Source organism: Oryzias latipes, chromosome 17 (assembly GCF_002234675.1).
Source record: "Oryzias latipes chromosome 17, ASM223467v1".
Lineage (NCBI taxonomy): Eukaryota > Metazoa > Chordata > Actinopteri > Beloniformes > Adrianichthyidae > Oryzias > Oryzias latipes.
This window is the reverse complement of record NC_019875.2, coordinates 5,146,923-5,161,907: the sequence shown is the minus strand read 5'-3', so window position 1 is coordinate 5,161,907 and position 14,985 is coordinate 5,146,923. Positions and strand designations below refer to the sequence as shown.

General features: G+C 44.0%; 1 protein-coding gene across 2 annotated transcripts; it reads left to right on the top strand.

The window, feature by feature from the left end:
• Window positions 1–549: 549 nt before the first annotated feature.
• Window positions 550–14,974, top strand: ttpa (alpha tocopherol transfer protein). Of its 2 annotated transcripts, none has more exons than XM_023964933.1 (5): window positions 550–859; window positions 8,585–8,738; window positions 10,574–10,767; window positions 11,472–11,582; window positions 11,663–14,974. In XM_023964933.1, exons 1-5 carry the CDS (start codon window positions 680–682, stop codon window positions 11,909–11,911), a joined length of 888 nt encoding a protein of 295 aa, XP_023820701.1. In that variant the 5' UTR covers window positions 550–679; the 3' UTR covers window positions 11,912–14,974. The 2 variants fall into 2 exon arrangements, with proteins under 2 accessions (XP_023820701.1, XP_023820702.1); XM_023964934.1 differs by having other exon boundaries at window positions 561–859; window positions 11,678–14,974.
• Window positions 14,975–14,985: the final 11 nt, after the last annotated feature.

The window sequence follows — 14,985 nt, the reverse complement described above, 5'->3', positions numbered from 1 at the left end:
AAGAAAACTCTTTTTCTACTGAGTCAGCACCTCCTTTCTCTGCATGTCTGCTGGATTTGTGTGTTTTTAAGGTAAATCTCTTATTATAGCCTCAAAGTTGGCTGGTGATATCAATGGTTTCTACCTCTTTGGTTCTCAGGTCTTAAATCTCATCGGTGGCTTAAATGAAAAAGTGAGACGCAGAGATTTCATGTCATACAAACGTTGTTTAGCTGCTTTACTATGTTTTGCCGAGTAATTTTGCCCTTCTGAAGTCTGTCAAGCTCTGAGCCTCTAGACACACACACGCGCGCGTGCGCGCGCTGGAGCACGGTCTCTCTGACATCTCCGAGCGGGTTGTTGACGTAATTTGTTTGTTGTGGTTGTTTACTCACATGCTTTCGTAAATTGCAAACTGTCTGGATGACAGCTTGAACAAAACCAAATCAGAAATGGCTCCCGGTTCCGCCGCCGTGAACAACTTTTCGGAGGAGCGCGCGCTCGGACAGTGTCCGGTTCTGCGCGTGTTCATCCGGGTCACTGGCTCCAGTCTCAGGCCTGAATTGTCTGGGAAGCTTGCAGCCGGGGACCAGTCCCAGGTGAGCGTTGACGTCATTCACGGCTCCCCCCGCCTCCCCCCTAAAGGCTTCATATCCCCCCCGCTGCCGCGCGGAGCGCCGTGAAGTGCTCCGCGCGCGTCATGAACGGAGCCGAGCTCAGCGAGCTCCCGGACGAGTCGGAGCAGCTGCGGGCGTTCGTGTCCCGCCTGAGGCAGGCAGCGGATGAGGCCGGCGGGGGCCCCGCCGGACCCCCCCTCTCAGATGGCTTCCTCCTCAAGTTCCTGCGCGCCAGAGATTTTGACGTGGAGCTGTCCCTGAAGGTAGGGGTCCGGGGGGTCGACCACAGAAAACGAGACCGGCCGTCAGGACGTCCAGATGTTCCAGCTGCTGTTGGTCAGAGCCTCTGGTTCTACTCCAGGATCCAGAACTTATTTGTTGAAATTCAGATGTAACCAAAAACTGAAGCAAGGAAACCAGAAGTCACCAAACCGGAGACGCTCAGGCTCCCATTGATTGATCAGGAGGAGCTCCTCTGTGTTCTAGTTCCACTTTAATCAAAGTCCCTCAGAATCCAGATTCACTCTTTTGTAGCAAACTGGATCCAGAGGACTCAGAACCAGAACCACCTTCTGTTTTCATGAAGTGGATCTAAAATCAGAGTCTTGGTTCCTCCTGGACTTCATGGTTTTCCTCCTCTTGGAGCTTCCAGACCTCCTCAAACTGCAACTATGATTTGTTCCTGCACTTCACCGATCTGCTCCTCCACTCCTCTTCCTCTGATCGTCCTGCAATTGCAAAAACCTAAAAAATGAAGAATTACCAGCATAATACAGAGCAAACCCCCCCCCCCCCCCCCCCCAGATAGTTAAGGTTTACAGTTGACCTCAGACTTAAGGATCATGAAAAACCAACAAACAGAGCAGAAAAACCCAACATGCTGATAAAAACGAGTCAAACCTTTTCCGAGTAAGACTGTGACCTGCAGGTTGTTATCCTCACGATCAGATAAAATCATCAGCTTTCAGGCCATGAAGCATGTTTAAACTACCCTGACTTTAACCCTGAACTCTGGCTGAAATCCCCCTGAACTTGCTTACTCTGGGTATGTCGGTTCCAAAAGACCGGATATGAGTTAGCGAAATTACGCTCGACTTGGTAACCCTGGGTTAATGCACGTGCTCGGCAAGTACATAAAGACATTCTCAATGGATCGCCGATTTAGTTACCATGGAAACGCGTGGAGAAAAAAAGAGCGCTATACTTCAGTTAGACGGATTCTGAGATTTTAATGGCGGCGTATGAAGATTATAAGACCATCAAAAAAGTAACACGCCTTCATCATCAGCAAAAGGAAGAGTTTCTGCTTGGAGAAAAAGAACGGACAAAGTAAACGCAAGAGTTTCTGATATTATTTTCAATGTGACATACATACGTATATATAACGGATCCAACTTAAATTCATTCAATTGGTAACAAGTAATTGAGTTAAATTCTTCAACCTAATTTCTTTCATGTATCCAACTCAGTGTATTTTTACAACTAAAATTTACATATTTATCTAACTAAATGTCATATTACTCCAATTCAATTAAATGTTTTTCCATCTTAAATTATTGTAATTTTTGAACTCCCATATGTCTAAATTTGAGCCTGCAGATATACTCATTTTTATAACATTAAATAAATGAAACAAGATAGCTTTGAAGCTTGTAACCATATACCATTTGTATATATATATATACATATATAGTGGTATTTATGGTATATGTGCTATATAAACTCACCATCCTCTCCCTCCCTCTCACTCATGGTGCAGAAAGAATTAAATAGTACAAATAACTCGGCAAAACACAGTAAAACAGCTAAAAAACTAAACACATTTGGTCAAAAACCCACACTTACACCCAAATCCGTCCAGACAGGCAAAGGGAATGGTATCCCACAATTCCTTGCGGTGCCAATCTAACAGCAGCACCAAAGTTACACCTACTTAATTGAATTAATTTAAATGAAAGTAAAATAACTGTCTAATAACTATGTGTTATTTTTAAGCTCACTTAACTAAAAAAATGATTTATCTTAACTGAAGCAAATATTTAAGTTAGATCAAAGTGAAAAGGTTTATCTATCCAATATCCAAACGTGGTCTTATCACCCTCTCATGCTATGGCAACTTGACATACCCTGAAACATACCACTGTTTTTGGAACCGAAAGCGGTGGTTGTACACTTCTTTAGCCTCAAACTTACCGCGGGAGCTAGCATAACCTGCTTTCTGAAATACCTCCCAGGTGTTTTCCCTTAACAGATATGATGCCGTTGGAAAATATGTCTTTTTGCTGTAAAAATGTTTTTCACCTAAAAAAAATAAAGTGACTTTCTAAATATGCAACTTGACATTTACATTTAGATATAATATTTATATGAAACATTTAGATATATATTTAACATTTACTTGTGACATTTATATTTAACGTTTAAATTTTACATATAGGTTTGCTTTATGATACAATGTTTACATATTACATTTAAACGTAGGATGTAGATGTGCGTACATTTACATTTATTATGTACACATAACTTTACATTTTACCTTTATATTTAGCATTTTTTTACATTTATATGTAATGTGTAATAAGCATTGTTAAATTTATATTTAGCATCTAAAGGTACATACCCTCAAGTCAAAGATAATGGTTATATTTATGATAATTACTGACAAATTCTGATATAAATGCAGCACATATAGAAAAAAAGTCTAAATGTGGTAAAATTGTCACATAATTTTTACATTTGTAGCCCCACAAAGCTGGTGCTGAACTTTTTTCTTGGCCGCACGAACCCAAAGGAAGTTTGGGGTTACGTTTAGGGTCATACATGCAACCAATAATATTAAAAAATATATATATTACATTTCTATAATGTAAATATATATAATGCAAAATCAACGTTTTGAGCTTTTAAGTGTTTTATAATGTTCATTCTTCACAAAACAACCCCAAAGGTGTAGGCCTGCACAATAAATCACAAATTTATCGTTATCGTGATAACAAGCTGTACATTCTACATGCAGCCTATTTAAATTTACATATCGCTGTCATATTCTTTTTGTTTTTATTTGATCAATCTGACATTCATTTTCTTCAGAGCATTAAAATGTGCTTCTCTGCTGACACAGTACGTCTGACTTTAATCATGACTGTGCAAAAAATCTGACGTTGTGTTTCTAAAGAATAATTAACAGTCAAATGATCGTCTGATATTAAATGAAAGCTGAGGACGCGACTTCTGGAGTTTGCTTCTCCCAACATGAACAATAACCTACGTCCGCAGAGGGAATTAACGCTGATAATTCGGGGCTTCAGGGACACCAAGTCATTTAATTATTTTTTCATTCATTGCAAATGTGTTTACAGATCCATCATTTTATCCACATTTGAGTGAAACAAACTTTATGAATTCTTTGATAAATCAGCTGATAATTGTATCTACTGAGAAACGTTTTCTGGAACAGAGTTGGAGTTCACAGACGCATATAGAATTTGCAGATCTTTGTCAGGAACAGGCGGTGGAGAACCCAATCTGCAGGAGACCAGGTTCGGTGGCAGAAACTAAAACATTGATTTAATAAACTAAAGCGCGACAAAAACCATGGGGGGAAGAGCGACAAATCAGATGACCTCTGAAAACCAGATACTGATGTATCTGAGGGTAAATAACTCAATAGAATCAGCTGTGGATGATCAGCATAAACCTCCATGTTCACAACTCAAAAGGTTTATTATCATATACATGGATATTGTTTACTATAAAATGCATAAGAATAGCATAATACAGGCCTTTTAAACAGACTGAACAGTCTGCGCTGATTTCTCTCTCTAATACACTGACAGTGTGTTGGATTTAGAAACCTTCAGATTAATTTGATCAAATTCTCTGTGGGTCATGGGAGGAAACTCCCCACGTTTCTGATTAAACGGCTGATGCTTTGTTTATGGACAGATCGCCCAAACTCAGACTGTCAGACTGTGAGTCATGAATCCACAGCTCTTGCTGCTGATGGCCTTTGAGCTCAGTCATGAGAAAAACACTTCTTTCTGAGAACAGACTTTAGTACAAACACGGTGGACTTGGCTGGAAAAAGGCCAGACTGGGCTGCTCGCCACAAACCTGTAGACGGACCTGGAAGCTGTGTTCTGGTGCAGCACCATTACAGCAGATAGATGCCTGTTTTTCAATAGAGGTTTGCCTTTGTGCCAGGGGTTTATAAAGGAGGGCAAAAGCATCCCTCTGTTTTATTTTTGTTAGTGTGACAGGCCCCACGTCTCACAGGTCTCCTTTAGCACAGAGATTTCTGTGCAGCTGCAGGCATGTCCGTGATGACACAACCATTGCAGGCGTGCTGCAGCAGCGTCAGCTCATCTCTTTGCCTGGACCACTTCTCTCTGGAATGAGACAATCCTCATGGGCCCAAAGATCTATTCAGCACTTTAAAGGATGGGAGATGCTGGAGCCCGTCCTTCACAGTGCAGGCCTGTCAGTTCGTTCAGCTCTCATCTCTGTGCTCACATTTAAGTGGAACCACCAATGTCTGTTGATGTTTAATCATTCCTTTTTTTGCATTCTTTTGACTTTTAGACTCAAAAAGCCTTTAACGTGCTATTCTAAGCCTTTCCAAGTAAACTATAAATCCATATATATCATCATGTATTACCTTTGGTACACTAAAGAACCATTTTGTAATGAAATATTAATTATTTAACTGCTTATTTTCCTAATCTGAAGTAAGACGACTGGATCTCTGAGGCTCCGCCTTTCGCTCTTTGTGGGTGCCGCCCATTTCATGACATCATCCTTGAGCAGGCGTTGGCAGTTTGTCTGCGTTTCTTCCACAAAAACAAACATCTGAAATTTTACAAAGATGGACATGCCTATTGTTCATAGAAAACGAAAGAGTTTAGCCAATCACTGCTGACTCAACTGAGAAAGTGGGCGTGTGTGTTAGTCTAGAGGGGGGGCTGTGAAACTCTTCCTGGAAGGGGCGTTTCCTCATTTTGTAATGTCGCAATGTGGGGACCCGCTCATTTTCCTGGATTGGGAGGGGCTGGTGCTCAAAGAGCAGGTTTTTAAGAGGAATACTCAGAAATGCATGAATGGATCAAAATACCACTTTGGGGTCTCCCCCGTGAACCACCACTTTTTAACGTGGTCGGGGAGTTTGAGAGCTGGAGTGATCCCAGGAGCTAAGCTGTCTGGGAGGGAGCCTGAGCTGGTGCGAGAGGTTGAGAGATACTGTCTAGATATAGTCGGGCTCACCTCCGCACATAGCCTGGGCTCTGAAACTCAGTCCTTAGAGAGGGGTTGGACTCTCTACCACTCTCAAGGTGAGAGGTGGCGGGCTGGTGTGGGCTTACTCGTGAGCCCCCAGCTCAGCCGCCAAGTGTTGGAGTTCACCTAGGTCAGGGGTGGCTAACCCTGGTCCTCAAGAGCCTCAACCCTGCCTGTTTTCCAGCTCTCTCTAACCAGCTTGCTGTTGATTAGCTGACTCAAGTGATATCACATCCTGATTGACTGAACACACCTGGTTTGGGTTATCAGCATCAAGCAGTCAAGGGAGAACTGGAAAACAGACAGGGTTGAGGCTCTTGAGGACCAGGGTTAGCCACCCCTGACCTAGGTGGACAAGAGGGTCAAGTCCCTCCGCCTCCGCTGGGGGACAGGTCTCTAAATGTGGTTTCGGCTTACGGGCTTAACAGCAGTTTGGAGTACCAGACCTTCTTGGTGTCTCTCGAAGGGGTACTGGAAAGTGCCCCAACGGGGGACTCCATTGGGAGTGGGGGACTTCAATGGCCACGTGGGCAATGACAGTGGCACCTGGAGGGGCTGATTGGTAAGAATGCCCCCCCGATCTGAACCCGAGTGGTGTTTTGTTATTGGACTTCTGTGCTAGTCATAGTTTGTCCATAACGAACACCATGTTCGAGCACAAGGGTGTCCATCAATACACATGGCATCAGGACACCCTAGGCAGGAGGTCAAATATCAACTTTGTAGTTGTTTCAGGCGAGCTTCAGCCCTGTGTCTTGGTCACTCGGGTGAAGAGAGGAGCAGAGCTCTCCACCGATCACCACCTGGTAGTGAGTTGGATTCGCTGGCGGGGAAGGAGGCCGGAAAGACTTGGAAGACCCAAACGTACTGTGAGGGTCTGCTGGGAACGTTTGGCTGAGCTTTCCGTTAGGGAAATCTTTAACTAACATATCCGGGAGAACTTCAAACAGGTATCGAGGGAAGTTGGGGACATTGAGTCAGAGTGGACCATGTTTTCCACTTCCATTGTCTCTGCTGCTGCTCGGAACTGTGGTCGGAAGGTCTCTGGTGCCTGTCAAGGCGGTAACCCCCGAACCCGGTGGTGGACATCGGAAGTAAGGGATGCCGTCAAGCTGACGAAAGAGTCCTACCAGGCCTGGCTGGTTTGCAGGACTCCAGAGGCAGCTGACAGGTATCGGCCGTCTAAGCGAGTTGCGGCCTGGACTGTTGCGGAGGCAAAAACTCGGTCCTGGGATGAGTTCGGTGAGGCCATGAGGAAGGACTATCGGTTGGCCTCGAAGTAATTCTGGCAAACCATCCGGCGCCTCAGGAGGGGAAAGCAGTTCTCCACAGGCACCGTTTTCAGTGCAGGTGGGGGGCTGTTGACTTTGACTGGGGACATTGTCGGGCGGTCGAAGGAATACTTTAAGGATCTCCTCAATCCCACTGACAGGGCTTCTTTTGAAGAAGCAGAGAACGAGGACTTTGGGGTGAGGCTGTCTATTACCCAAGCTGAAGTCACTGAGGTAGTCAACGAGCTCTTCAGTGGCAAGGCTCCAGGACTGGATGAAGTCCGCCATGAGTACGTCAAGTCCCTGGATGCTGTGAAAGTGTCTTGACTGACAAATCTCTGCAGCATCGTGTGGCAGTCAGGAACTGTACCACTGGACTGGCAGACGGGGTGGTGGTTCCCCTCTTTAAGAAGGGGGACCGGAGTGTGTGTTCGAACTACAGGGGAATTACCCTCCTCAGCCTCCCTGGGAAAGTCTATGCCAGGGTACTGGAGAGGAGAGTCTGTCCGATAGTCGAACATCAGATTCAGGAACAACAGTCTGGTTTCCGTCCTGGATGTGGAACAGTGGACCAGCTCTACACCCTCTCTAGGGTGCTGGAGGGATTGTGGGAGTTCGCTTATCAAGTCCATATGGGTTTTGTGGATTTGGAGAAGGCGTTCAACCGCGTCCCCCGTGGTATCCTGTGGAGGGTGCTCTGGGAGTATGGGGGCCTTACTCAGTAAGGGGGCCTTACTGAGGGCTGTCAGGTTTCTGTATGACCGGAGTAGGAGCTTGTTGACATTGCCGGCAGTAAGTCAGACCTGTTCCCGGTCCACGTTGGACTCCGGCAGGGCTGCCTTTTATCACCGGTTCTGTTCATAGTTTTTATGGACAGAATTTCTAGAAGCAGCCAGGGGCCGGAGGGGGTCTGGTTTGGGGACCACAGGATTTCCTCTCTGCTGTTTGCAGATGATGTTGTCCTGTTGCCTTCATCGAGCCAGGACCTCCAGCGTGCATTGGGGGGGTTTGTGGCCAAGTGTGAAGCGGCTGGGAATAGGATCAGCACCGCTAAATCTGAGGCAATGGTTCTCGACCGGAGAAAGGTAGTTTGGTGTCCCTGCCCCAGGTGGAGGACTTTAAATACCTTGGGGTCTTGTTCACGAGTGGGAGAAGACCAGAGCGTGAGATTGACAGGTGGATCGGAGCGGCGTCTGTAGTTATGTGGTCGCTGTATCGGTCCATTGTGGTGAAGAGAGAACTGAGTCAAAAAGCAAAGCTCTCAATTTACCGGTCGATCTTCGTTCCAATACTCACCTATGGTCATAGGACTTATTTGCTAGTACTGAGTATAGAGGAAAAAGGTTTCAGAAATGACCCAGCTATAGAATTGAACCCGCAACCCCCCTTTGTCAGGTTGGACACTGTCCCAGTAGCCTGCTGTACTGGTTGTCATGTCTTCTGCAGCTCCTGCTGAACTACCTACGATGGCGGAGGGACAGTCCTGAGATCAGCAGCTGCCTGTCTCCCTCGTCCGTGCTCGGCCTCCTCCACATGTCCTACCACGCCGTCCTCCCCCAGCGGGACCACGCCGGCAGCAGGGTGCTCATCTACAGGATCGGTCTGTACAGGTTTCCTTCACTGACACGACCGTGCTCACAGCGATGATGCAGCACAGCAGTTTGTGATGTTTCGCTTTGGGTTTGAACTGTAAGGACTGATGTTTCTGACATCCATGCAAGAACTAGAAGAACCACAGCACGCCGTCCTGGACAGAACTCACCAATGGTTCCCGATGTTCCTGCTCTCAGACGGTGGCTGTTCTGCGTTATTGTTCAGAAATGGTTGTAGTTCAAACCAAGGGGGGCATGAAGAGGGCGCAGTCCGCTTTTCAGAAACTTTTCTTGTTAAAAGGAGAACCACGTGGTCTGAAGTAGGGGTGTGTATCGGTGAGAGTCTGGCGATACGATACGTATCCCAATACGCGTCCAACGATAAGATTCGATAAATATCGCAATAATGTACCAGAACACATTCTATTTATTTTATTTTTTTAGAGTATGACTTAAAAAAACTCTACCAGGATATTAATACACATTTCACTGTAATGAATTGATTAAAATTCATCTTATTTAATAATTATAATGTTGAGCACTGCAACTGTATCTCGTATATAAGTTGTTTTTACCCAAATTCACAGTGCTTTTATTCTGGTAACTTAAAATATATAAAATGAACAGTCAACATTGTCTGATTTCCACAACAAAATATTTTTCAGTATAAAAAAGTAAATGGAATGAATGTGCCTTAACCTATAAGGTTCCAAAAGTATGTTTAATAATATAAAATGTTTAATGTAGCTTCTCCAGTACCTTTGAACAGTTCAGGAGTCTGAACGGTGCTTGAAAAAATAAAACGAATTCTTTCCAGAAACTATAAAGTGATGATGATGAGGCAGCATGACAGGATGAAGGAGACGTTTCAATGTGGCTAAGATGCTTTATTTCTGCTCTGCAGCTGCAGCTCCACTTTCTCACACATGGAAGTAGACACGCATTTCACCGCTCATCGCCACGACGATGGCCTTTTTCCAGAGTGTTGTACACATCACTCTGATCCATCAGGTCTCTGAACTAGAATCTATTGCTGGGAGGTTCTGCAGAACTTTGGCCCGCTTTGCCGACAGCATTTTGGCTGTGTGCATTAGCCACTGTGCAGCTGCAGAGCTTCACTCTTTCTGATCTGAGCTACAAAGCACCAAATCCACGTTTTTGTATGTTCCTGGCAGCAACATGGCACAGAGTTTGGGTTCGGTACCAATCCCAAGTAAAAACTAAGTAGTTCATGTCTGATATCAACAAAACAAGCTGCTTCTCTGAGATCTTGTTGTTTTGTGCGAGTAGAGCTGCTCAAAGAGGCTCAGTGAGCTGAAACTAGCGGTTGGAGGTTTATGTGGAAAACAGCCTCACAGCATTGTGAATCGATACAAGTATCGCCAAATGAAATATCAACAAATATCAACAAATCTTTTTTTTCCTACACCCCTAGTCTGAATTGGACCAGTGATCTTGTCTTGATTTTAGAGCTAAAGGGACTTCGTCGTCTGTTTAAATACACTCTTTCTTTTTTTTTTTTGTCTGCTGAAGTTTTGGTTGTTTTTGAGTTTGTTAAAAGTTTGTCAAAATTCTCCTTAAATGTTTTTATTTTAATTTTAATTTAGTACATTTTTTGTGTGTTAAGGTTATTTTAAAATTCTACAACAAAGTATAAATATGATCTGCGTTCAGTTTTTGCTGTAAAATGTATGTTTCGAGTCGACGATAGACTCTGGAGTCGTACACAAAAGTACCAGGAAGCTGCTGGATCCCAGCTGAGTAACGGCCCCTAGAGGCTGTTGATGATGACTCAACATTGACACGTGTGTCTGTGCACGTGTGTCTGTGCACGTGACTGCAGGTCAATGGAACACGAAAGACTGGTCTCCTTATCAGGTGTTCCGGGTCAGCCTGATGACATCTGAGATCATCTCCATGGAGACAGAAACACAGAGGCGGGGCTTGAAGGCAATATTTGACCTGCAGGGGTGGAGCTTAGGACACGCCCTTCAAATTAACCCATCCCTTGCGAAAAAGATTTCCTGTGTTTTGTCGGTAGGTAAATAGAAATCTCTAGCTGCGTTTCCATCGACTATGAAATTGCGCAAATTGGATTTGCGATAATAAAATTGCTTAATGGAAACACGACAATTTATGGAAAAAGTGTTTACGCTTAGAGGAGGTGGTAGAAATTTACATATTTCTCAAAACTGCAATGGAAACACTTTTTAAATTAAATGAGTCATGTGACCAACAACCAGCTGGCTATGAGCTTCTTGGTAGGAACTGGCGGCCTTGGGCGCTGCACAGCAGGCGCCACCTGAGGTCCCACAGCGTAAGTTGAGCGTGTCATGTGGAATTGTTGGATCCACAGCTCCTCTGGAAAATCACCAACCACCATTCCCACCATTTCCACGCGTAAGGAGCTTGCCGCTCCATGCTCTGAATAAGACGCCAACGTCTCCTTTGATAGGTGATGATGAGCGCTAGTGTCGTGGCAGAAATTTGAATTTATCTGCTGTCAATGAAAGTATTGGTCACATCTGTCCTCATGTTTTTGAACGACTTATTGCGTTAGTTAGTTTGTGTTTATTCTCATAATTAGGATTTCATGCAAACAGTGTAATTGAGAAATTGTGTTTTATGGACATTTCTAGAATTCGGATAAAGTTATGCGCGTATGTGTGATGGAAACGCAGCTAGAGTCATTTTTAAATTTCGTCTTCAGAAAGTGCAGATTCGCCTCCCTCTCTCCCCAGGACTCGTTTCCACTGAAAGTTCGGGGAATTCATCTGGTCAATGAGCCCAGGTTCTTCCGGCCAGTCTTTGCGATGATCCGCCCCTTCCTGCCCGAAAAGATCAAGCAGAGGGTGAGATGGCGCCCCCTGCAGCACATGCCTGAATTACACACGTTTTCTCAGCACAGCTGACTTTAGAACGTTAAACCAAGTGTCTCCTGCTGCAGATCCACATGCATGGCGCTGACTTCCACAGCGACTTGAGGCACTTCTTTCATCCACACGTCCTGCCTCCAGAGTACGGAGGACACGGACCGGGAATAGACGAGGCTTGTCAGGACTGGACCAACCAGCTGCTCCACTTTGAGCACATCCTGTCACAGATCGCTGCACACCCAACAGGTGACATTTGCTCATGTCCAGATGAACCCTTGATCAGAAAGGAGGTCCATTCTGAATGAACCCCTCTGCAAAACGAGCCTTCATGGTGACGGGGAAACTTTCCCTGTCTGCTGGAGCTGCAGGCCGTCTCTCCATGTCGGCTTTATGTCAGAGCAGCATGACTGACACAAAAAAGCTGCTCCCTCCTGCTTATTTCAAATCGGACCGAAGGATAAGGATGGATTCGCTAAAAGTACGGAAGCCCCTTTAGATTTTTCCAGGGAGTAACCGTGTTCCTGGAGGCTCCCTGCTGATGTTCAGCCTGAGCTCCACCACAAAGCGGTGCTGGAAGGACAGCTTCTATCTTCACCACAGTTACACATATCCATGAACAGTCCACAGCTGAACGCTGGAACACCGCAAGGCCCTCCAAACCTTTGAGGAAGGTTTGACACCTTCATGAAAGGGATGAACGCCAAGAAGCAATGTGTGTTTCTGTGTTTGTTCAGCTCACAACTGATGAGCGATGAAAGAAACATCACAGCAAACATGAATCATTAGGATTCTAATTATTCAAAAAAGTAAATACTGCAAGAGCCTAACTCAGTTTATTTCCAAAAAGCCTGAAAAAGAATAAGAATTGTCACTAAAAACTCATGGAGAGGAGAAGGCCGTGTCACACAGCCACTACGTACATTTTGTGTGTAATGGATGATGTTGGTCATACGTGAATATACGTGGAAAAAGTGAGAAAAGTTTTGGTCTTCACGTAAAATTTTCACAGATGTATTACAAATGAACCACATCAAAACCATGAAAGAAGTACGAATAAACCACGGACAGAACAATCAACCTAAAAGTCAAATCTGGCGGAAAATGTGTGTGTCAGTTACGTAATTTTAAGATATGTACGCCGAATTTACGTTCTAAAAGTTATACTTTGGTGACACATGAAAAGTCTGTTAGACTATTTGTGGAAAGCCACAAATTCGTGTATGCCTCTCAAAGAAATCTGGCATAATTGCGTAAGATTTACATAATAATTGCATATAAACTACATAAAATACTCATAAACTGCGTCATTTTCAACCGACCGAAAATTTTAAAACAGCTTAAAACCAAATTCACGTAAAGACCCGTCGGCCGAAACCCTTGAGGGTCATCTGTACACATCCACCAACGACGAACGCAAGAACTACTATTGAGTCACGGAAATCACACACGAATCAGGAAAGACCGAAAGTTCATACGTGGAAAATGTACGTAGAGGCTGTGTGACACGGCCTTGAAGCAGCGTGTTAGGAACTCCTGCTCCTCTGTCGTAAAGCTTCTGCTTGAGGTGTTTCTCCTTAAAGTTAGGAGAAAATGAGTGAACAGGGAGGTTTGCAGTGTTCAGAGTTTCTCTACTTCCGTTCAGCTTCAGTTCAATGATGCAAAAGTCATTCGGCTTCATGCTCCGTTCCTCTGACAGTCCAGATGCTGCAGCAGCGCCCTCAAACACCCAGCGGCCTGAAGAGCCTCGCCGCTCATCTCACTGGAACAGAGGCCACCATTCTGCAAGTGTGCACATGCTCAGTCTGACCCAACCCTCAAGCACAGGAGCAGCTGGTGCTACAGGAACTTTGGCAGAGATGAGACCAACTATTTAAAAGGAAAACAAAACTGTAATCTGACTGGATACAGGCTGAAGGGACCAAAACCGGAGCTGTTCCCAAAAATGTGACATTATCCTGTTCCTAAAAACATGTGCAAACCTCACATGGTCTTATCCTAAAGCCTTAGCCCAAGAAGTCTGGAGGATTTCACAAAAAAGACGGCTGGAGGAGGTAACCTGCATGGAAAAGTATCAGTGCTGTTTGAAATTGAAGCTTCACCTCATCCAGGGAAAGGTGGTGTCGGCCATTTATGTGCAGAAGTAAACATTTATTCATGTTCAAGCTTTTATTGTCAAATGTCCGTGGTGTGTGACTTTACAGCCCTCAGTGAATGCCAGCAAAGAAGGAGAAAAAGCAGAAGATATTACGGTAAAAATCAAATGATGCAAACTATACAGTATAGAATATTAACTATGCAGTAATAAACAGGACAGCTGTAGTTCCTGAAGAAGAACATTCAGGTTCATGCACATGCTGGTGCAGTTCACCTAGCTTTGAACAGCTGCTGAGGAACATCTGGATGCAGAAAGTAGAAGAAGGATTCACATGAACCCACCTCCACCTGCTGAAAATGAGACACGTGCAGCTGTTTTTCCACTTCGTCCGTTTGAAAGGTTTCATGATGATTCTATGATGGCTAACGTGGAGTTTCAGAAGGTAAACTGTAATTAAACCAGCAGAAATTGAAAAAGTATTACTCACTGGTAATAAAAAGTAGTTATCCAGCCTTGATAATGATAATGAAATTACATTTAGTAATTTTACTGGCTGAATTTAACCAAAATAAATCTAAATTTTCAGGAATAATTTTTCTGTTTCACAGTAAATGCTTTTTTCTGGTAAAAATGTTTGGTGCAAAAAGAGAATGAAAAAAGTCCACTGATGAGTAAACTCATTGTAGCTCAGGAGGAACAGTTGGTCTTCATCACCAAACTAAGACATTCATGCGAGGAAGCTCTGGGTTCTGATCCAGACCGTCACCTTCATATAGAATATGCAGATCAGATTCACAGCCTTTCTCTCCTCAGACTCTAAACTAGATCAGTACACGAATGTTTCCTCTTATTATCAACATGAACTTGTTGTTTATGGATTATAACAGTCTGTGCAGCTTCAAGTCTTCATCAGGGTCAGAAGTGACTAGTAGCTAGTTACTTTGAAAAAAGTAACTTTGTGAATAAACTGTTCTGCAGTGTTCTCCATGCACCACACTCAAGTACAACTGTAAAGAACAAATGAATGTTTTTGTCACATCAGTGAGCAGAAAAACTGTGACAGTCTTTTTTTTATTCCTGTCCGTCTTTGATTTTTTGTTGAGAGTAAAATTTGCCAAAAAAGTACTCCTTCTTGGGTACGAGCCTCCTAAAGCCTCTTCTGTTTCCAAACTGAACTTCAACTGTGACTTTCAGAGAAATGAATTCTAACAAATATTTGATGTCTTTTATATTTGTGTATTTTCTGTACAATAAACCACTGATTCATCCAGAATGTGTGAATAT

Coding starts and splice junctions, on each gene's coding strand:
- ttpa (XM_023964933.1), top strand. CDS start 680: ATGAACGGAGCCGAGCTCAGCGAGCTCCCGGACGAGTCGGAGCAGCTG. Junction 10,768..11,471: donor AGATTTCCTGTGTTTTGTCG/GTAGGTAAATAG, acceptor CTCTCTCCCCAG/GACTCGTTTCCACTGAAAGT. Junction 11,583..11,662: donor CCGAAAAGATCAAGCAGAGG/GTGAGATGGCGC, acceptor CGTTAAACCAAG/TGTCTCCTGCTGCAGATCCA.